This window comes from Heliconius melpomene, chromosome 21, assembly GCF_056956725.1.
Source record: "Heliconius melpomene rosina isolate 202511_hmr_F chromosome 21, ASM5695672v1, whole genome shotgun sequence".
In the NCBI taxonomy this organism is placed as follows: domain Eukaryota; kingdom Metazoa; phylum Arthropoda; class Insecta; order Lepidoptera; family Nymphalidae; genus Heliconius; species Heliconius melpomene.
The window spans coordinates 12,538,116-12,562,882 of NC_140409.1; the positions used below are offsets into that span (position 1 = coordinate 12,538,116).

The window sequence follows — 24,767 nt, forward strand, 5'->3', positions numbered from 1 at the left end:
TCCACTTGTAACCGAAGTAGATTGATAAGATATCCTATTAAAAAAAATCTTAGATTTCAGTTTTGACAATGTATTTCATATGTAATCTCCCCAACGGTTATTATCAACCCCTTTTGCGGCTCTGATCGCGTTGGCTCGTTCTATACGACACATGCTTGCTTGTCTGTACTACAAGTACGCAGTAACTTTTGCATTACAAGCTCAGAACTTCAAATATAATAGTTGAACGCATTCGTATACTAAAGTCACATAATTAAACTAGGTGACAATTTCTATCGATAAACGAAAGTTTTGTTTCTTTGTCATTGTTTGCGTCATTTAGAGTTCGTGTAATGAATTGGAGCTTCCAAAACGGTTACAGTTGTTTGTATTAGCGTATGTATGGGTGTAAGGATCATTTAGCCGGTGGCGCCAGCGCTGCCCGCGCATTCCTCGCGCTCCCGAGGAAAGTGCATCTCAACAAACACGCTTACACATTAAGACATCACGCGCCGCCGACTCGAAATAGAACCATTCCATTCATAAACAATACGTATCAGGCTGTTTTATCAGCTTTAACGCATTACCATTAAATTAAACACTCGGAATTCGATATTCTGGCAGCGATCTCGGTAAATCAACATAATGTCGGCCAGCTATGCGGATGGGGCCCATTTAAATACCATTTATATGCCAATTCCAATTGCAATCGGCTAGTTCCTATTCCTATACTAAATAATAAGCAACTGACGTAGTTCGTGTGTGGACGTCATCGACTGATGTTGCGATATTACATTCACAGTAAAAGTTGGTACCGACTGCGTCTTAGCGCTGTATTAGAGGAAAGTCATTTCACTCTTCGTGTAGTAAATTATAGATGTATTATAATTATTATTAACAAACAAACTTGCTAGTATACTGATTAGGTGACATTGCATATAATAACTTATTCAATTTTAAAGTGTTGGTACATTCTAAAATTAAATATTATTTATTATAAGTACTAAGGAGAAAACATATAGTTGTAGGATTTGTCACATGAAAATAGCTTTGTCAAGCATATTTGTTGAAATATCGGAAATACAGACAACTTAAAGTACTGGTTTGTAGTATCTAGTTAGTTATAGTATTAGATACTTTAATAAATTTTTCATATTTTTTTATTCATACCCTTAAGCAGGAATCGAGAGCGAACCAGAGCGAGGAAATGAAAATAACTCATTCCTTTGAGTAGGAATTGAACCCACTACCGTTTTGTTATAGAAACTATACCACTACTTTAAAGAGTAGTAGATTTAAATTTTCAATTTTTTAAATATATAAACCATATTTTTTTTATATTTTATTATTTTATTTTGAGCACTGATAAATTTGATAGAGTTTAAAATTATAAATAAAAAAAATATATATTTTTCACATCAATTTATTTGTATTAAAATATACAAAATAGAAAGTCATTGAAAATTTTATTTAAATGATATTATTATTCTACAATGCCTTGAATTTAGGTGGTCCGTAAGTTTCATGAGGGATGCCTTGACTAGATGGAATAAGACTTGAGTCATAATTTGAGACTGAACTTTCTGAGCTAGAGCTAAAATTATTAGAGTCCAAGTTACCATTTGCAATTAGGATACCAGAAGATGGCCCATAGCCACTAGAAAGTGAGTCGTAACTATTGGCTTCTGAAGCAACGTTACCAGATTCAGACACAAAACTGTTGGCGGAAGGTAGCTTATCTGATTGAGATGGACTTAGGGTACTTGAAATACCAGATCCGAGTACAAATACAGAGCTGTCAGAAGCCGAGTTAGGGGAAACGGTACTGGAGCCAAAACTAGAATCAATATTTTCAGAATTGGCATCTAGCTTGCCTGAAGATGAATCAAAGTTTGAGATTGTTGAAAGTCCCGAATTACCAACAGAAAGACCACTAGACCCAGCACTGTATTTGGAGACCAAACCAGATGAGCCAAAGCTTCCAGAGCTACTTGATCCATAATTGTTATTCGAACCTAAATTGGCATTATCAGAACCAAAGTGATATTTATTGTCACTGCTACCAAAAGCAGTTCCAAAACCATAACTGCTTTTGAATTTGCTGGCACCAGGACCAAAACCGCTGGGCACTGAACCATAATTGTTATTTAAACCATAATTATATTTGTTGCTTCCTAAATTACTGGAACCATAACCGAAATTACCAGATGCTATTCCAGAATTGCTACCTAATCCAAAACTGTATTTGCTGCTACCCAAATTACTAGAACTTGAACTGACACCACTGGGGGATCCAGAACCACTACCTAATCCAAAACTATTTTTGCTGCTACCCAAATTACCAGAACTACCACTGATACTTCCAGAAGATCCAGAACCGCTACCTATTCCAAAATTATATTTGTTGCTTCCCAAACTACCAAAACTGGAACTGGCACCACCGGAAGATGCAGAACCACTACCTAATCCAAAGCTGTATTTACTGCTGCCCAAATTACCGAAGCTGGAACCAACACTTCCAGAGGATCCAGAACCACTACCTACTCCAAAACTATATTTGTTGTTACCCAAAGCACTAGAACTTGAACCAACAATTCCAGACGATCCAGAACCGATACCAGAACCAAAACTATATTTGTTGCTTTCCAGACTACCAGAATTTACACTACCAGAAATTGAACCAAGACTGCTCCCTGAACCACTAGAAAGACTACTAACAGAGTCAGAGCTGCCTTCCGATCCGTGACTATATTTATCTAAGTTAGAACTGCCTGAGTCAACATTGCTTGAAGCATCATATTTACCAGAGTTGCTGGCACTAGAATCAAAAGCAACAGAGCTTGATTCTTGTTTAACAGAGTCTAAAGAGCCTGATAAAAGACTGGCGCCGCTAGAAAGACTACTAGCTAAACCTCCTGATAAAGGACTTGAACTTAAACTGCTATCAGCGTTCTTTTCAAATTCGTTAACACTTTCAGATGACAAACTACTGGAACCACCATTTAATGAAACTTGTCCATCAGAGATAATTTCAAAACTTGAACTGGGCTTTAAATTTAAGGAACTACCTGATCCAAAAGCGGAGCTTGATGCTAGGTTGCTGCTATCTTTATTAATGTTAAAAACGCTTCCAGAATTTGCCAAGCCACTATTGCTATTTGATTCAAAAGATGACACTGAGTTTCCTGAAGATAAAGCACTTGCACTAGATGAGGAAATGCCCGCTACATTTGGTGATACATAAGATACTCCTCCAGCAGCAGAAGATTTATCAGAACCTTCCCCAGAAACACTCACGGACGAATCAGAGCCTGACTTATATCCAGAACTAGGAATGCCAACACCAGAAAAGCTAGCAGACACTCCACCCTTGTTGTAATCGTGAACAATATTGTCGATTAAAGCTTGAGAGTCTTGTTTGTTATTATATTTGATAAAGAAAACATCAGGTTTAGTTGGCGCTTTTTGTTCAAACTTAGGTAATACAACATTCTTGACGTCTTCTGGTTTTTTAACAAGAACATAAACTATAGTTTTCTCTTCATTCTGCTGTGGTACTGGAATGACCTGAGGTACTTGAGGTTGTTGAGCTGGAGCCTTAATAAAAATAATTTTGTAATGTTTCTGTGGAGGTGGAAGAACTATGGATGGATTAGGTTTGACTGGTTCAGGGTCTTCTGGAGCAGCGTGCACGTAAAAATGTTTGAAGATTTGAGCTGGTTGTCTATGTATTTGATTGTAATATCCCTGGTAATTGTGTACATCAGCGTTTTGGTACTGATTTGAAGATATAAATTGATTAGCTGCACTAGCGGATTGGTAATAGTTGCCAATGTTATCCAATTTACTCGTGTCGGCTCCTATCTGGTAAGAAGATTGGTAGCCAGAATTTTGATCATAACCGGATTGATATACTCCCTGAGATGGTCCTCCTATGTTATAGTTCGCGTTTGAGCCGCTGCTACTGCCAAATAAATTGTAGCTTGAGCCTGATCCGGCATTCGCTAAGCCCTGTCCGCTTTGTTGAGACGAGGCAGCACCTAGACCGGCTGAGCCATAATTATATTCTGAACCAGAGGCGCTACCAGACGAACCTACATTGTAGTTCGAGTTTAATCCACCACTTGAAGCTCCGAAATTATTATAACTGGATCCAGAGTTTGAACCTAATACATTGTATTTTGAGGATCCAAGCCCCGCTGAGTTATACTTAGAACTGACGGCGCTTGCACTATCATAACTGAAGCTTGATCCTAGTGATTGTTGTCCAAAGCCTAAGCCGGAGCCGGAGGAGGCCGAAGAGAAAGCAGAGTTGAAGTTATTTCCACTGTTGCTGCTGCTGATTTGGTAAGACGGCGTGCCGAATGAAGAGATTGGTTTATTGTATTGGTATCCTAGTCCAACATCAGCTGCCGCCACGCCCAAGGCGAGCGTTAACACCTGAAAAGAAAAAAAATATTCTTAAGTGTTTTTTAAATCTCTATAAAATATTATATCTATTTGTAAACTAATGTTTTTTTTTAAATTACTAGCAGTCTCACCGAGGCTTGCCATGCCTGTACTATACGATAATTTCTTTACTGAATACATGATAGGATAGGATGGATGCGATGGGAACTTACGCATGGTAAACAAATCCCGACTGAGCGGGAATATCGGGATAAAAACTAGTCCATACATCGCTCAACAACTTCCTCATAAAAATCCGGTCAGCGGGTCCGTAAACAAGCCCGGACAAACAAATAACGGAAATTTTAGTAATGCTTGTTGTTATGTATCATCTAAATAACTATATGAACTTGAAAAGGCAGTCATGTTGAAATCATCAGTGGACCTTAAAAGGCTGATGGATGATAGTTTATCTATATAATATATATATATATATATATATATATATATATAGCTATATTAATATATTACATATACATATATGTTCATATTATAACTAATATAGTTGTAACTTCATTAATATATCAAATATATATTTCTAAGTACGTACACGTTATTGTTATGAGGTAATGCCATAGCAAGTACTGTCACTTTCACGCAAAGAACATTGACCTTCCATTGAAGAATTTACGAGACGTGAGCTTTTAAAAGCTCTATTTTAGAGCTTACATTTGCTGATGTAAGATATACACAAGAAAAGTAGTAAAAATGACATATTCTATATCTTGTTAGTTTTTCCTATAAATATATTACTTTTTTCAACAGTGTATTGCAACTGATTTGTTTAAACAGCCACTAAATTTATTTATTTTGTTTTAGTAATATGTTTGCTCACATGATATTAAAAGCTGAGTGTATCGACGTTAATTAACGTTATATCTAGTTATATTAAAAAAATCAGCTTCACGCTGTATCCTGCACACAGCAGGGTAGGCAGAGGAAACGTAGTGTTAAGACACTCGGCACATTCTGCCGAATTCTGGAGGCATTGCGTGTTGAGTGGCAGAACTCAACAGCGCGCTTTGCCTCGACACCAGAGCGAAGAAATGGAAATATAAATGTAAATAAATATTCCACTTCCTCAAGTGGGGATCGAACCCACAACCGTCGCGTTACAGCCACACCCTTATGCCGCTGCGCCACGGCGGCCTCATATATAGGAATAGTAAATGATTGTAAATAGATCTTTGAGATGAATCCACGAATTCTCAAATTCGACACTGTGTGTTGGATGGCGAAACTAAACGCCGCGGGAAAATAAAAAATAATCTAAATACAATAATTCCCTTGAATGGAAGATTGAAACCACCATCTTATTTACAATTATACGCTGTACAACGGACTCATTTCATCTTGATATTTAAAAAAAAATATATTCAATAAGTTTGTTTATATTCAATAAATGTTAAGCAATTACAATGAACTTTTGCTGTACCTGTACAGGCAACGAAAGCCCAACTAGTAAATCGCTGACCAAACCTCTTTCACTGGGATTGCGTAACGAGACCTTGACTTTGACTCAAGATCAACGAACTAGAGAGCTGATGCTTAAAAAAAATCATTAAGAATAGACGAAAATTAATGTCGATATATTTTATATTTATAATAATTTAATATAATATATATTAATATGTGTATAATATATGTAAATTAGAAAAGGGAGGTCGACAAACCGGTTGCAAATATAATATATTATATTTTGTATTTGATATTCTAACGTCTTTAAAATGTTAGGTCATCATTTTGCCTTGGTTTTTATAAATATGTTATTGTTGTTATTATTAAAATGTTTTATTGACAAAATAAATTGGGTAATTCCTCGTTCTTCAGCCTGATGTCAGAGTGCAATGTCACCCATTATTTCACCGAATTAAGAAAATAAAGAAACCACTAACCGAGAGGTGCGGGTTCAAATATCGCTAAGTCCAAATTTTAATATGATTCCAAATAAGTATTAGGTACTCTTTCCTAAGTGTGCAGCACTTAAAAATGTTAAAAACGTACTCATGTTTTTAAGTCTAGTATAATATATATTTATTACACTAGACTTAAAAACATGAGTGCGTTAATATAATCAAGGAAAATCAAAATATTTCATTCACGATTGGCCTGAAAAAAAGATTTTATCGCCAATTGGCAAATTAAATCAAAATGATCACTTCAATTCAATCAATTATGTAATACTTAAGAAAACAACAAAATATTTTTACATATCTATTAGCTAATTTATTCAAGACAATGTAGTTCAATCGCTTTCAAAATACATTACATTTTTAAAATAATATATACTTTTATAGAAGAATAACATCATATTTCAAAAGCTTATCTTCTATGCATAGATTTTGTTAAGCTGATTTTAATAATAGCCGTTTTAATCATATGAATAATCAAAACAACCTGTCTGACTTATAAATTTCGTAAATCAAAAAATCTGTCTATGCTAGTGTGGAACAGTCGTTATTGGGTTTTACTTTTTTTATTAGGATTGAGGTACGATTTCAATTTAACTCAAATTTAATTAAAAATATTGTATTTTTTTTTGTCTAATCTGGCAATACGCTAAAGCTGACCACACGTTATATATCTTTAAAATATACATATAGAGAGTCGTTTATTCATTAAATATAAATTTTACAAAATTCATACGCACTATATTATATTATAAAGTTAAAAGAGTTTATATGGCTTAACACATTTATCTCAGGAACTAGTATTACGAATTGTATGATGCTTTTAGTGTTCCATTATCCATTTGTCGAGATAGTAACCATATCTCTGGTACAAAAATATTATAAAAACCGTAACTAAAATATTGAGATAGAGGCAAAACGTACACGGCAGAGACGTAGGTAAACGTAAACACAAATTAAAGTTACTACCGCATTTCCTCTATAACTTAATTCTTCAAATAATATCTCTAGTTAAAGAACAAACGAACTTCCTCAGTCCAACGGAACTGAAAATGATTGAGCAATCACAAATGTATATAGATTTGATAATCATGTCATCAGCCCTCAGGCAAGACAAATTGAACTCCGTCACTCAACACGCAATCTCTATATATCAGGTGGAAAATAGAGAACGGAGGATCTTATAATTAGGTTCTCTTTGACTGCAGTAAAATAAGTGACTAGAGTGACTCCCATCGAACCCACAACCGTTGCGTTTACAGTTCGCAAGCCGTTGCCCCTGCGCAACGATTGCCTCAACACTCTTCAGATATGATAAAATTTGGAATGCTGTTGTTTGTTCCTCTAAACAAAATGAAGACCTTCGAAGTATCTAATTAACAGTTTAAGTATGTATATATAAGAAGCTATAATACAAGTTTTTTACGTCGACCGTGGCTATATTTATGTATATATGTTCATTTAAAGCAAGGATGGTAGCATTGTTGTGTTAATTCACTATTTAAACTTGACATTTTCCATCAAATGTTTTCTTGAAGGTGCTAGAATTTCTAGAACTAAATTACTAAATTTAATCGATAGATATATAAAGCTGTAAATAAAATCTTACAATCTATCTACCTATATTATATACTAGTGGACCCGGACGCGGCTACGCCTGCTTGAACTATAAGAATATTTATTTAATATTATATAATATATTTATTTTTATAAGGGTGAATATCAAAATATAAATTCATTTTGGGTGCTGTTTTCTTAAAACTTTGCAACCCGGTGCTTAGCAACGGCGGTTGTTATTAACATGGCAGAATAAATTGCATGTCAAATTAGAAAGTATTTTAATTTATTAGTACATATGTGTAATGTAATGTTATATAGCCTATAGCACTTCTGAAGAATGCAGCTTTCATACAAAACAAAAACATAGTAAATCGGACCAGTAGATCCAAAGATCTTAGCGCTCAAACAAACAAACAAACAAACAAACTCTTCCGCTTTATTATATTAGTATAGATTTATAGAACGAGAGACCATAGATGTCTTAGAGTAAGGGCATAATAATTTTCTTTTTTATTAAATGTATAATAAAAAAATGTATAATATGTATAACTCGTGGAATTATCACCTATATTCATCTTAGTGTGGTAGATTTTAACTTTCTTAAGCTTCGCACTTTGCAAGTTATTTCAACGTTCTTGTAGACAATGTGCGGTGCTGTGTTCCGCCACTCAACAAGTAGCTTCTCGAAACTTTTTTTAGCAATTTTTATAATAAAATAATAATAATAAACTATATTTTAAATTTACATTTTATTAACAATTCATAAAAGAAACCACTGGAACTAACAAGGTGTGCCTATATAGTATTTAGCTATATTCTCAGAACATAAGTAACGTTATAATTTTGTTAAAGTAGGTGTTGAAAATATAGATTAATTACATATAGTGTGAACGACCTTTTATCCCCGACTAATTGCTATATAAAGAAACTTGTATGAAGTATAATTTTCGTTAAGTGACAAAAAAATCTTGCCTAATTTTCATATTATATTCAAAACTATTTATATAGAATCTTATTTAGACAAAGAAATAGATAACAAATTTTATTTCTTCTTATATAATTAAAAAAAAATATATTTCGTTGTAATTATTAAAATAGTTATAAATAGTACAGAATTTAGCAATAATGTGATTGATTTAAAGATTTTCTAAATATTGTATGAGCAAGTAAAATCCGGAAAAGCTTAAAAAAAAAATTAAAAATTTAAACAGGCTGCATTATATACTTTGCAGAACCTTACCATGAGCTTAATTCATTTTTTGTTTCCTTATGTATCCTGCATATAGCAGAGTAGGCAAAGGGAACCTATTATTAAGATATTCTGCTCCCCCTTTTTCATCGTGATCTAGAGCCTCGACAACAGAGTGAAGAAATGAAAATATTAAATATTTAATTCTCTCGAGTGGTAATTGAACCCACAACCTGTCCTCCTTATGTTTCCAGATAAAATAATTTTTCAGCTATATATAGATAGCTCTAATAAATATTTTAAATGACATACCTATATGTTATAATCAGTTTCTAGGAAATTACAAAGAAAAGATTTTTTTTTATCATAAGTAATTAAATTAAAATTTAGCTGAGATGTAAAGTATAAAATTATAAGTCTAAATACAAACATAGCAAGAATTTTTTTGCGTATTTATATAGCGCTCATTGTTCTATCATATTGACATGACAAAATATTAATATTTTTCAATTTATTATAAAAATACTTAAGTTAAACTAAGTTTACTAATAAATGAATAGTGTGAGTGAGTGAGTAATGTTTACTAATAAATGAATGGCTAATTTGGTATTTTTGTTAATGCTGTTTCCAAGTCGGTTAATAAAGTAGTATTATTTCGTTAATTGGTCACGTTTTAACAAAAAAAACTAATGCAAATTCAAACTCTATGTTGCTAAAAGGTATATGCAGCATTTATTTTTATTTATTTGGTCGAAAATACATATATTTAATTGATTTAAATGATCGCGGTAGAGCGGCCGGTGTGAGGCGGTGGCGGTTACGACTGCACTATAGACGCGGATGCGAGGTAAATGTCAAGATTCATTCATTTTTTTTTGTGTAAATTAAATATTTGATCAATAATAACGGATGAGCTAACTTTGTGGTTCATTATTACTTTAAATAGAAAATATATTATGTTATATTTGTCGGTTTTTTTTATTTATTTGAATTTAAAATTCGTTTCGGCTTATAAATTTGTATTTTTTTCTGTTAATGAATGTTAGAAACTGATCGGTCGTTCACCTAATGTAAGTAAATTACGCTTGCTCCATAAAATATGAAGAAAAGTTCAAAAAAAATTGCATGGTCTGTGTAACATTGACAGCATTAAAACATGAATACCTTTTAAAATACTGTAAATTAACTTTTAAAGTTTTTTTTTTCAAAATGTTGCATATAATCTTGAAGAAATGAAATATTTAAAATATTTTACTTGAATAATTCCGGCAATAGACAAAAAGCGTTTCATGTAAACGTATATAAAATTAAAAGATTTTCCTTTTTTATGAAATACAGCATATACATATGATAATTGTAATGTTATTTAAAGACAACTATTTTTTTTTACAGTAGCAGAAACTTTTCTAGATGACTTGACGACAAAAGATGGATATTGTTGTGAAACATTTTTATTTTTTTATATAAAACTATAAGGCGAGCGGCGTAAGTTTTATTTATACAAATATCCGGTACAACCCAAATCACAGAACCTACTAAGTATAATGATTATCTACATTCTATGTATCGACATTGTTTTGTCTAATTAAATTGAAATAAATATAAACATACTCACGAGTGGATATCACATTTACAACCGTCGTCGTGCAAATTAAGTATTATTTGAGGAAATGTTTAACAATTATTGCAAAATTAAACAAGTGTTTAGAACGAAATGTAATTTTATATAAGTAAATTTGTAACTAAAGATGATGAAATAGACGAAATTATTGAATTTAGAAACATGAAATTTGGCATGTTGGTAGGTTAAAGAGGAGTACTATTTTACATCTTAAAGTCCACTCAAACAAAGCTGCATGCGATGACTAGTTCAATATGGCAAAAGTGAAGGTCTTCTATAATGATTATTAAAAAATTCTGTTTTCTTAAATTATGGTTTAAGTTTTATGTTTTAAGTTACCTTGGGCGGTATTTTGACCGCAAATGTGTTATGTTTAAATTATATTACAGCCAAATCCGGGATTAATTTCATTAATTTTTAACATCTATAACGTCATCAACCCACCTGAGTAATAGTTTGTACAAAATATTTTAGTTTTCTTTTTATCTTTTTTTTAAGTTTAGCTTTTTAACTTTTATTTAAGAAACGATTTTGGCTTACAATAATTGAAAACAAATTAGATTATTAGATTTTCTCGCATTATGGTAAAGGAGGCATGAATAAAAATATAGTGACAAATATAAAAAATTATAATATTTATATTGTTCGTACTGACTTTAAATGTAATTCATCATTACTTCTACATTGTTCTTATTAATAGAAATTCTTCGTTTGATGTAAAAAAATATAAAAAATCAGTTAAATAAGTATCAAATAATTATTTCATAAAACCTTATTTTATTAACAGACTTCTATAAAATGAGGAGGTTATCAATTCAACTGCATTTTTTAATATTTTATGCTTGTTACCTCAGAACTTTTTACTCGATGAACAGATTTTGATGATTCTTTTTTATTGGAAAGTATTCACTTTAAGTGTATTTTGATGAAAATGTAGTCGGATTCTGATTATGGGATCCGTATAAAATTGAAGAAGTCGGGTTTTTTGTTAAAAATTATTATTATTTTAACATTAGAATATAATTTATTTAATTGATATTTTTAATTAAATCTATTTGTGGAATGAGTGTGATACTTTATAATAGCGATAAGGTCAGCAATGAGTGCACAAAGCAAACTCTAACTCGTATAGTTTATAATTTTCAACATAATTATTCGTTTAAAAGCAAATTTTCAACTGTCAGAATTATGTATTTAAAAGAAATTATGAAGCGTCTACTATTCTAGTAATTGCTGTGTAAATTGTGAAATATTCAATTTTTTTTTATGAATACTTTAATAAATTAAAATTAAATAAATAGTTTATCTTTACGTCACGGTTAGTATAATAGTTACTATTAAGATATTAAATATATTATTTTTTATGAAGCGCTTCATTTTTAATTTTTAGAATTTTTGACATGAAATAAAGTTTTAAATTTAATACGTTTTTTTTTTCAATTAAATGCATTATATAATAAATTTATATAAAATAAAAAAAAATAATAAATAACATATAATAAACATAGTAAAAACTAATATATATTTAAGAACATTACAAGAAATAGTAGCAGTGTATATAAAAAATAATTATAATAATAATAAATAAAAATATCGCCAAGCAATTATTAATTAAATATAAAAAAAAAGATCTATTCTCATCTCCGAATTCATCTACAACTTAAAAAAAACACTTAAATCTATTTTTTAATTAAAATAAAAAAAAGCCACAGCCTACTAATTTCTTTTGAAGCCTACGACTATTTAAGCCTAATACATCCTTTTTTTAAATTAAAACTATATATATATAAAAAAAAAAAAAACAAATTCTACGCACCCAAATAGTATACATGGCCACACCGGTCCCCGTTTAACACTAGACCTCAGAATGTGACATTACCAAAGAAATCTCACTTATATACCGAACAGAACTTAACGACCGATGCGTCCAAGTACAAGGCCATCGCCGAAACCGGAATACGAAAGCTTTATAAAAATAAAAGTTTCAAATAGTTTTTTTAATTAAATCAGCTTCACGCTGTATAACTCACACCTAGTGTTAAGACACTTCGTTCTCCACTCTCCGCCGAATTTTGGAGGCATTGCGTGTTGAGTGGCGGAACTCTGCGCCGAAGAAGAAGAAGAAATGGAAATACTTATAAATTTATAAAATATAAATATTTTATTTCCTCGAGCGGGAATCAAATCCCCGGCCCTGCGCCATGACTGGCCTAAAATAAAAGCTTCATGACGAGTATTAATTTTGGTTAATTTTAGTATATACTTTTTGGGTTTTACTTATTATACTTTGATATGAGACACGTTTTTTTTTATATGTTTCCATTTAAAAAATAAATTATAGTTCATATTGATTCATAATTTAATGTTTTTATTGGAAAATATCGACTGTTATTTTTTATGCATCTTAGTTCATTGATTATTATTTTCAGGGTTCCGTAAAAACCGGAACTATTATAAAATCTCTTTGTTGTTCGTCTGTCTGTGTGTGTCTCCGTTAGCTAAGGAATCTTTTTTCTCAAGAAGCTTTTAAGCTCCGTTTTTGCCAAATATTGTATGAAATTTACTGCGTAATTAAAACCTATAAGGTACTTCCCGTTGACCTAGAATTACGGAAGAAGTAAGAAGTTACACTACAAAAAATTCAAAAATTGTCGTTAATTTATGTATACATCACATAAAAAATGTGACACATTAACTACTACTATTCGTTCACAAAAAAATAATGATATATTTAAAATTTAAGTTTGCCAACTTTTATTTAAGTTGTACTTCCCCCTGATCCACAGCCAAGGAAGTAGCACGGAACCTTGGTGCGCAAGTCCAACTCGCATTTGACCGGTGTTTATCTTCTTTCAATATAAAACAATGTAACCTAACATATTTGTATTTAATGGACTAGGTGGAAAATGTCTAAAATTACTTTTGGCTTCAAGCTTCATCCCGCACAAAGCAGGGTAGGTAAACTAGTCTAAAAACACTTAATTCCCCACTTCCTGCCGAATTCTGGGGGCATAGTGTGTTGAGTGGCCGAACTCAACGGTACACTGTGCCTCGACGCTAGAGCGAAAAAATGAAAATATTAAATAATTAATTTCCTCGAATGGGAATCGAACCTACAACCTATCGGGGTTACACTCACACGGTTGCTGCCCCTACGCCACGATTGGCCTCATAATTACACAAATACATTGTTAATTGAATACAATCAAAATAATTCGGACATGAATGCAATTAGGAAATTAATTTACGGATGAAGCGTCATTCCGGAATCCGAAAACCCGTAACGGATATAATGTGCATGGCAAAGTCAATACTTATTGGTATTTGGCATTTGTAATTGTAGGGAGTTGTTTTGTCGAATTTGGTTTAGATCGCTCATACTTCGAATGTTTGTTATTTTTTTTACCTGGGGACCTAGTGTTGAGACACTCCATTCCTTATTGGGACAGTTCCGATCCCTACTTAGTTAAGACCATTTAGTTGAGCTTAACACTGTGGAAGACTTTTCGTGAAGGTTTAGTGATGCAACTGACAGCAGTTTGTCGAACCAGAAGTCAATTTGTGTACGTAAGTAACACTATTTTACTATAATATCGCCATGTTTAATGGTCCACATACATCCATTGCTCGTGCTATTAAATGCTGTCACTTGTTATTGGACACCAAGAATGATTGAATGGTTCCACAGGACTTGAGTAGTGAGTTGAGTGTCACACGTCTCCTTATAACCATTTCAACGTTTCTGCATAAAAATGTGTTAAAGTTTGATATTATATTTTTTAAACTGTGTTTGTTATATGTAATGACGGGGTTAAGCTTATTTATTTATTTATTAGGAAGCCAACGTTACAAACAAGACAACAATGGTTACAAACATTTTCAACATGTCTCAATTATAGGCTAACTTTGCATGTATAGTAAAGTTGTGTTAGATGTGAGCAACATCTAATTAAAAAAAAAAACAACAATAATAAAAACAAAAAAAACTAACCAGGTATATAAATTTAAAGTTATAACATAAACATTAAGATGTTACTAAATAAAAATTAAATATTTTATTATAAATTCTTAGAATATAGTTATATTATAATTTCTAAGAAGGATGTATATCTATATAGTTAATGTATTTGGTGGTTGATTGTCTGTGGAGCATTTGGAATATGCATATAACATTAGCCTATACGAAAATTTCAGTAATATTTTTTATTAGAATAATAAAGAGAATACAGAAATTAACCACCACATGTAAATGGAATGTGAAGTAAGTCTTTCATATAAGATTTAGAGCAGTCAAGAACTTCACCTAGATCTATTTATGAATGAAGGGCGCGATATCCTTCGCCGAGATAAAGATTGCGGACCCAAGATTCTATATCCGGTCATTTTATTATCCAACCCAGTGGGATGCGTCCTTTATTATATTTAAATTTTAAATGCTCTTTATAAAATTTAAAATTAATAATTACAAGATTAATAAATTTGACGAACAGCATACAATATATCAATTTTTTTATTTATCATTTCAAGTGTTTTACTAGCCGCTTGTCAATAATATGTCCACTGGATATATTCTAGAGGCCGTCGTAGCGCGACAGTTGTGAGTTCGATATCCACTCGAGGGAACGAATTTTTATTAATTAATATAGCTTAGGCTTTTGCCTTGGTGCCCGAGCGGCGATGTATTCCGCCACTTAACACCCAATGCATCGAAAAATTCAGCAACATTACATAGTCAAGTTACATAGAAATGTATAACTGGTTCTAACGGATTCGGCAGAAAGTGGAGAATGGAGTGACTAGACACTGCGTTCCCCGCTTTCCACCGATTTATCGGCGAGGCATTGCGTATTAGTTCGCGGAACTTAACGCCGCGCTTTGTCTCGTCACCAGAGCGAAGAAATGAAAATACAAATTTCAATAAATCCACATCCAGTCGCGTTTACAGTCGCACTTTATGAACCTGCGCCACGACTGGCCTCGTGAAGTTTTATTATAATCGACAAATATTTTTATGATCTACAAAATTCTTTAAGCATATTGCTTGTATCCTTATAAATTTCATCCAGTCGTTAAACTTAATTTAACAATATTAGTATACATTAATAGTCAAGTTACATAGAAATATATAACTGGTTCTAACTCTATATTCAAATTAGTTCATAATGAGTTTATATGTAGCAAATAATATTAGTGTCTTCAAAAGGAATATTTAATTAATATACATATTTTTTCATATCCTAATCACGCAGAGAGAGACAGAGAAAACTTCTTATGTATTCTGTTTTTTTATTTTTTGTCTCAAATTTTTCCGGACAACTTCCCTGTTATGGTGACTAGCGGCGTACTTTTTTGAATTAGAATGGAACCTAAAAATAATTATATAAAACCATATCCCCTTGAATCAAACCCACAATCATCACATAGATAAACACACACTTACACCATCCAACTATATTCTATTCCACCGTTTTCCGGCTTCGTTCTCAAGGTCAAATGGAAATAATTAAGATTTGCGTATGACACATGCCACATGCCAAACGCCCGAGTTACTAGCACGTTAAACCCCTGAAAGTCTTCATCTTTATAATATTAATATAGAAGTAAAAAGTCAATGGCAAATATTATATACATACTAAAGACGTGGCTTCGCTCGCTTAAACTCATTTTATAATCAAAAATCTTCTTATTATAATCAAAACATAATATTTATATTTATATATATTCCTTAATTAAAGTCTTAATTTCTTAATTAAAGTCGCTCAGCGAGCGATGGAGAGAACTATGCTTGGTATTTCTCTACGCGACAGAATTCGAAACGATGAAATCCGTGGACGAACGCAGGTTACCGACATAACTCTCAAAATCTGCAAGATTAAGTGGCAATGGGCAGGCCATATTGTAAAGAGGACCGACAACCGATGGAGAAGAAAGGTCCTCGAAGGGCGACCACGTCAAAACGCCACGGCAAAAGGAGTACAGGCCGCCCTCCAGCCAACCAGGTGGACCGACGACCTCAAGAAGAGTTCATCGTAATCTATAATGCATTTACTGATTTCTTTTGTTTCATTGTAAACAAAGATATAACAGTAAAATTATTACACAAATATATACGCGTTAATTGTAATGTGAATCCTGGAAACCTAGTGTTAAGACATTCCGTTCCCATTAAGACACTTCCGTTCCCCATTTTCCGCCGAAATCTAGAGGCTTTGCGTGTGTCGAGTGGCGGAATTAAACGTCGCGCTTTACCTCGACAGCAGAGCCAAGAAATGAAATTACGAAATATTTAATATCCTCAAGTGGGAATCCAACCTACGACTTGTCGCTGCGCCACGACCGGTGTCACTTATAATTACTACAATCAATTAATTAAGATTGTTATAATAAATACTATTATAACAAAGGAATTAGTTATTACAATCATATTAACATTTGATTAATTTCCATACATCTCTTAAAGGCATATGAGATGATTCTATACATAATGGAGTTGATTCTATAATTTCTATATTAATATTGAATTAATCTACATAACTGGCCCACTAAAAAGTTATTGTAGACTTGCTTTGTCTATATAAATAGTTATGTAACTTGTATAAATTACGTGTTGAAATATTTTTATGTTTATAAAATTTAAAATGTATTTGTATAAAACTTCAATTAAGAGTTTAGATAAAGTATAATCATTTCCAATTCTTTCAGCCCAAATTATCTTTTTGGTGGAAGCTTGTTATTTTATGTTTACATATTTATATTTAAAACGTTATATAGATTTGGTTTTTCAAATTATGAATGTAAATCGATAAAAAAATATTCTGATCAGTTCTAAAATTCAATTCGTGGTTGAACGTGGTTAAATTGTACTGCCATAGTATTTTATGCAAAAAGTATAACACCTTTTGTAAAAGTTAAAGTTTGTAATATATCACAGGTGCAGATCTTCGTTTAAAACAAGCTTGTACCCAGGATGTCATTTGAAATTTCTAAATGTTGAAGTTAATCCTCGATTTCCCCCACCTCCGCCAACAAACCTTAGCGGTGGGCGGCGGAGCACTTCCGCTCCGTGCACGACGGATGACATTCTACAAAGGAAGCTAGCTATATAGTGTATCAAAATATTCATGAAAAACTTACCTTTGAAAGGAAATGTTATTTAAATGTCACTTGTTTTTTTTATTTTTTGCAAGTCCCGGACGTCCCGAGTAGACAGCGACAGACATCAGCGATCTTCGCTTTTTGACTATTTAGAGAAATTCAGTTAATAGATACCATCGCTCTTTTAATTTTTACCCCATCATGAAAATCGAAAAATTACACATAAATTGTAACTAATTTATTATGTGAAATTTTCGAACCCATAACTATATTATGTCGGACATTTGCTTCCTACTGTGCAAAGATGGTGTTAATTTATCACAGACAAAGCTACTTAAGCGTGAATACTCTAATAATACAGGGTGAGTCATATTGAACTTTCCGATTTCAATAAGGTGTGTATTAAAAACAAAGCGACATGCAGTAAAAATTATTTTATTGTTTGAAAGCACATAACATGCAGTTTTAATTTAGTTGGTTTTAAAAATGATATCCTGTAAATGTCTACTGTCCATTGACCACACACTGCTGAAGCCTTTCCCGGAAGTTGTCCATTACTCGTCGAGTCATATTCAGCGGAATAGCATTGATTTCTTCCGTGATTGCAGCCTTCAGTTCATCGATGGTTCGGGGACGATGCGTGTACACCTTTTCCTTCAGGTAACCCCAGAGAAAGAAATCGCAGGGGGTTAAATCAGGTGATCTCGGCGGCCACCCAACGTCACCTCGCAAAGAAATGAGATGACCGGGAAACATTTGTCGCAGGATTTCCATTGAACGCCTGGATGTATGGGCTGTAGCACCATCTTGTTGGAACCAGATGTTATCGTTGTCATGATTCTGCGTTAATTCCTCCAATTTCGGTTTCAGAAAAGTGGTCGTTCGTGTAGGTTTCGTGGGTTATTCTCAGCCCAGTATCGAAAATTCTGTTTGTTGACAGTTCCGGCGAGGTGAAAATGTGCCTCATCACTGAAGATCAAAACAGCAGTGCGGGGGATCTGCTGAATGTCGCGGCATAAATTTGTTCGTGTGTCTAAGTCTCTAACTGTTAATTCTTGCACTACCTGAATCTTGTATGGGTGAAATTTAAGGTCTCTATGCAGTATTCTGCGGACACTACTGAAAGATAATCCTAGTGAAGCGGCATGTTTCCGAACAGAACGCCGAGGGGATTGTTGAATTGAAGCCCGCACTCTATCCACGTTTTCCGCTGACGTTGACGTCCTAATTCGGCCTTGTGGTCTTGTTTTTAATGCTGATGATGTTGCTCTAAAATTTGATACCCAATTTCTGATTGTTGGTCCAGTGGGAATGGGATCACGTCGACCAATAGCAAAATGTAAACGGAACGCACGCTGTGTTGTGATCACGGAGCCGCCATTTTTAATAAACTCTTCAACTACGAACGCACGATGAAACTGCATGTCATGGCGCGTCTAATGACACCATCCCCACCCTTCTACTCCTTCCCTTCTTCGTGCAACGTCCTTCCAAAACCGGAAAGTTCAATATGACTCACCCTGTACAATAAACGTGGGCGGGCGGATCTGTTAGAAATTTTCCATTGAATTCTGAGCTCTGATTATCTACCGTTATTGAATTTTATAATGTCTAAGAACATTTTACTAAGATACTAAACTAAAATGTGAAATTAAACGTCCAAAAAGCTTATCTATATATATAAAATCGAAAGGTCACTCACTCATCACGAAATCTCAGAAAGTACAAGTGCTAGGAATCTCAAATTTTGCATAGGAGTTACTTATAGGACGTAGGTGCTCGCTAAGACGGGAATTTGCATTATTCGATTTCTAAGGGGTTGTTTTTGGGGTCGAAAGTTTGTATGAAACTTCGTTATACTTCAAATGCTAGGAGTCTGAAATTTTGCATAGACGTCACTAGGACGTAGTCATGGAGACAGAAATTAATAATAACATAGTTCACGCGGGTGTAACCGCGAGCGGGCCGCTATTATTTTATATTGTTTAGCAAACTTAATTATTATTATTTTAGTACAGCGTACAGTAGACACGAGGTTTGTTGTCAAACTTCCGTCCTCACGCGGTGATATGAAATATTCTCTTATCCAAATATCCTCGCTTTGGAAGAATAAGGCCCTTAATACACAGTTCGAATACGGGTGGAAAGCGGCCTGTCTTCACACTAGTTTATCTTCGTCTACTCTTCAATGTCAATGTGATTTCGTTGATGTTTTACCACTGTCATGGTAGCCTCAGACTCAAGACCTGGAACTCAAGACTAGTATCATTTGGCAAAATATTTATATAATTATAATATTTAATTTTTCGAATTAGATTACACTAAAGTATGTTTTGGGTTTGCTACAAGTACACGACTTATTCCAATAGTATTTATAATAGAGAAAAATGTATATATCTCACGAAATTTTTAAGTTACATAAAAAATAAATAAATCTAAATTCGCTTAAAAAGGTCTCATCAAGCATATCTAAATTTAAATCAGATCGTCTGTGACTTTATTTGCTCTTTTATTTATTCGATTATCATCGACTAAATTTATCGATTGACTATCGAAGATATTATTTTATATTTAGCAGAATAGCTCTTAACCGAGTCTAGAAATAAATCTCTTTGTTGTTAATGTCGGTCTTGTGGAAACTTAATAGTACAGGCTTATTCTTAAAATAATAATGTTTATTTGAGTAACACTACTGTAGAGAAGAGAGTGTAAAGCAATATTCTTTGAGATATTATTAAATTTTTTAAACTGGAAAATCAGTGAATTTTATATAATATCTATTTCTTATAAGGAAGACTAAAAATATAAAAAGGCAAGGCAATCTTTTAATTTATTTTCTTTGAAAGTAGTGGTAGCCGTTCGTCTTTGCAACTTTGAAAGGTTGCTTCAAAAGTAACTCACAGAAGACGCCATTTATTGACAATGCTGACTTTCTTCTAAAATTTTACTAATATATATATATAAACGCTAGGAATATAACGCTATTGTGCATAAGAATAAAACATTTCATGTTTTAACAGCAATACGGTTAAAGCTTATATGATTGTTATCAATGCAGAAAGAAGCGTATGCGATGAGAAACAGAATTAAATTTCAATTAAAATAATTTAAAGACTTAAAAAAACTGAAAAATTAAAATACGTTGAATATCCCCAATGTGGGTATTGAATCTAAACTCATTCCACGTAAAGCCAGGAGATGTCGTAATGCCGCTACACTAACCCACTTAAAGCATGTTAAAAGTAGATATCAAGTTTCCTTAAAATGAATACAGGAAATTTTAATTCTAAATGTTATCTAATATCGCTGTTTCTTGTTGTTTATTTCTTTCATATCAGGAACTGACACTACCAATATAATTTCGTAGAATAGTTGGTTTTAAATCTCAAATATTAATGGTATTTGGGGTTGTCGTGGCGCAGTGGTTGATTATTAACGTGACAGTTGTGAGTTCGATTCTCACTCGAATGAATTATATAAATTTCTTCGCTCTGGTCTCTGTCGATTCGACAAAGCGAGGTGTTGTATTCAGAAATGTTTTCTTTACTATCCATTCGTAGGAAGAATGGGTTAAATATAAGTAGAACTTTATCATAGTAAAATTTAATACGATTTAAATTAACCACGCCGCTTTAATATCTTATAATTTAAATTTAAAAATGTTTTCTACATTCAAAATTGGTCACAGGTGTATGTTTATTTGTCACCATTAAACTTACAAACATTTCTTATTTGATAGCTTGAGGCTCTATACTGTCTGAGGGAAGGCAGAGAAAATAAAGTGTCAAGACACTCCGCTCTTCAGATTCGGCCAGAAAAAAGACATTGCGCTTGAGAAATCGCATTTTTAATTTTTTTCAAAAATAAAGCTTAGGGGAGAGCGGGGCTAAAAGTTACCGAGGTAAGTTGTTCCGATGGAAATAATTTCGCGGAGAAAAGTGATAGGAATATTTAGTAAACATATAGTGAAATGCAATGTGATAGCGCACCCATGGCCAGCATATTGAACAATCCAGTGGCATCCGAAACCAATGGAATAGCACACGGGTGTCGTTGGTGCACGATTGTAAATATTTTTACATTTCATATTTTTGGTCTATCTCACAAATTTTAATGATTAGCCTCGAGTATGTTAGTGTTTTTTTTACATTATATTACCTACTATTTCGGAACACTATTTGTAAACTATTTATGTTTTCTATATCTTATTTATATTTAATTTTTTTTCAACACGTGTTTTTGGGGCTAGATGTTACCTTTTTTTGGGGCATGTTGTGACCTGTTGTTGTGACGAAAAACTTTCGCCAATTAATTTGTACCAATAATGGGATGTAAATATTGTAATTTTTTATACTAAAAAATATTGTAATTTAGTAACATGCGGACTTATGCTCGGAAATCAACTCGAGGTTATGTGTCATATGAGTTGATGCAAAAAGCAGCGGATGTAGTTTTCAAAGATTGCAGGAATAAGAAAAAAACTGTTACCAAAGAATTACATATACATATTAAGTGAACCTAAAGGTATAAATTTTTGTTTATTATTTTGGTTTAACAAAATCAAAATAAGTTTTATTTTATGTAAAATTATCTTTTACTTTTTAGTCCCGTTGTTTTTCGGTTCAGTTTTTTTTGTTTAAAATTAATTCTTTTTACGATATTAAGTGATAAGTAACCTTAAAAGGATACTTCTTAAACGAGTGTTGGTTGTGGTGGTGGTTGGTAACGAGTGGCATTTGTTGTGATATGTAATACTTGACTCAATTAGGTATTATTTTTGTGGAAACTAACATTTTGGTATATTAACAAGAAAATACATAAAAAATATTCGGGCCAATTGGGAACTCTCCCTTTTTTGAAGTCGGTTGAAAATGAAAACTTCTTTTTTGAGGTTGGTTGAAAAAAAATGCAACGATGGGGAATCTTACTTCTGACAATAATTTTAACAAAGTTTTCCCTTGTAACTATTCTAGTATAATTAATATTTACCAAAATAAAAACAAATTTTCTTCATTTTGACCGGATTTTATAATCAGAACCTAACCAAACTTTCATCAAACTATCCTTGAAGTGTATCCTTTCAAATAAGAAAAGAATCATTAGAATCGGTTGGCGTGATATTGAGTTATTCGTAATTTTGTCGCAAACGTACCAATACAAATTTAATACTTATGTGATTTTCTCATAGATACCATTGTCAAAAATAGACCAAATAAAAATTAGTTCCCACATGGGAAGCACTACCTTTCAAATAAAAAAAATCATCAAAATCGGTTCACCTAATCAAAAGTTATGAAGTAACATACATAAAAAAAAGAAACAGTCGAATTGATAATCTTCTTTTTTTATTACAGAAGTCGGTTACAAAAGATTTGCTTTTGCGCCTGGTAGTTATAATGATACTGTTGATTATTCCTTAAATAAACAGGCTTTGTTCGATTATTTATTGTTTTTTATTTTGCAAATAATATCTTTAAAAATATGGTAACAATTTACCCCGGTCTGTTAACAACTTGCCCCAAGTCGGGGTAAGTTGTTACTTTCCGACTTCAGTCATAAAAAAAATCATAATAAAAAAGTCTTACAAAGAATACCCCAAATTATTGTTTTAATTGCAAGTCTAGATATGTAAGTTGAAATTGATTATATTGTATAAATACTAAAATCAAGTATTCGTAGCAATATTTGAGGTTAAAAAAAAATCGAAACTTTTGGCCCCGCTCTCCCCTAATCTACTAACGTGATGACTATTTGTCGTTACACTAGAACATAGTAATAAAATCTAGATTATTAATATACTGTATCATATTAGCATATAGACCTTGACACGGCTATATAATTATATATTTTATTTATATATAAGATCTTTATTCGTGGTGGTCAACAGTTTTGTCTTGTTTTTTAAATTAACTTATTAGATTAAGCCAATATTTTTGACATAAACTCATTTCAAGATTCATTTAATTATTTTTTTTTAAACTAAGCTTTGAAAGTCGTGCCGCTGGTGCATAAGCGTGTGACTATAAACGAGAAAGGTTGTGGGTTCGATTTCCACTTGAGAAAATGAAATACTTAATATTTTCAATAGTTCCCCCTCACTCAGCACGGAAAATGGGAAGCGAATTGTCTTAATATCAGTCTCCCTTTGCCTATCATGCTCAATGTGGAATACAGTATGAAAGTGAAAAAAAAATGACTATGAGAAAAAATGACTTCTCATTTATTAGTTATACTAGCTCGTTAGTGGTTCTGAAAAACATCCACTGAAAAGATTTCTAGCGCTTGAGCTAAATCTCAGGATGGAACAAAAATCAAGCTTGGCCCCTCTTTACAAAAAAAAACTGAAAAGGGAAAAAATAGAAAAAAAAGCTTTTCACAAGTTACACATAATATAATACAAATTTGAGGTCCAAAAATGAAAATTTTCTGTGGATCCGATCCTTACTGTGCGGCTTGAGTTTCGTCAATCAATATATAATGTGTTGAATTAGGGCGAAAGAGAAGAACGGAGTGTCTTGAGTCCAGATACTTTCGTCTATTGTCTCTGCATATATGGATAAAATAAAAAATTAATAAATCACCTTCACGCTGTATCTAGCACACAGCAGGTTAGGCAAGGGGAACCTAGAGTTAGTCACTCCATTCCCCACTTGTTGCCGAATTCTGGAGGCATTGCGTGTTGATTGACAGAGCTCAACGCCGCGCTTGGCCTCAACACCAAAGCGAAGAAATGGAAATATAAACGTAAATAAATATTTCACTTCCTCGAGTGGGGATCGAACCTACAACCGTCGCGTTACAGTCGCACCCTTGTGCCGCAGCTCCACGACGACCTCACATACATACTCCATAAATTAATTAACGATGACAGAAATATAATTTTATTTTTCTAATACGATTTCAAACATGTTCATATATCTATTTTAAAATGTAAATTAAGTATTTTATTACTTGCCGTATATAT

At 32.7% G+C, this 24,767-nt stretch overlaps 1 protein-coding gene across 1 annotated transcript; it reads right to left on the bottom strand.

The window, feature by feature from the left end:
• Window positions 1-1,386: 1,386 nt before the first annotated feature.
• On the bottom strand, window positions 1,387-12,568 carry LOC146527320 (uncharacterized). The gene is made up of 2 exons (XM_085206528.1): window positions 12,525-12,568; window positions 1,387-4,419 (listed from the first exon to the last, which is right to left on the bottom strand). Exons 1-2 carry the CDS (start codon window positions 12,537-12,539, stop codon window positions 1,468-1,470), a joined length of 2,967 nt encoding a protein of 988 aa, XP_085062654.1. The 5' UTR covers window positions 12,540-12,568; the 3' UTR covers window positions 1,387-1,467.
• Between the last annotated feature and the right edge of the window lie 12,199 nt (window positions 12,569-24,767).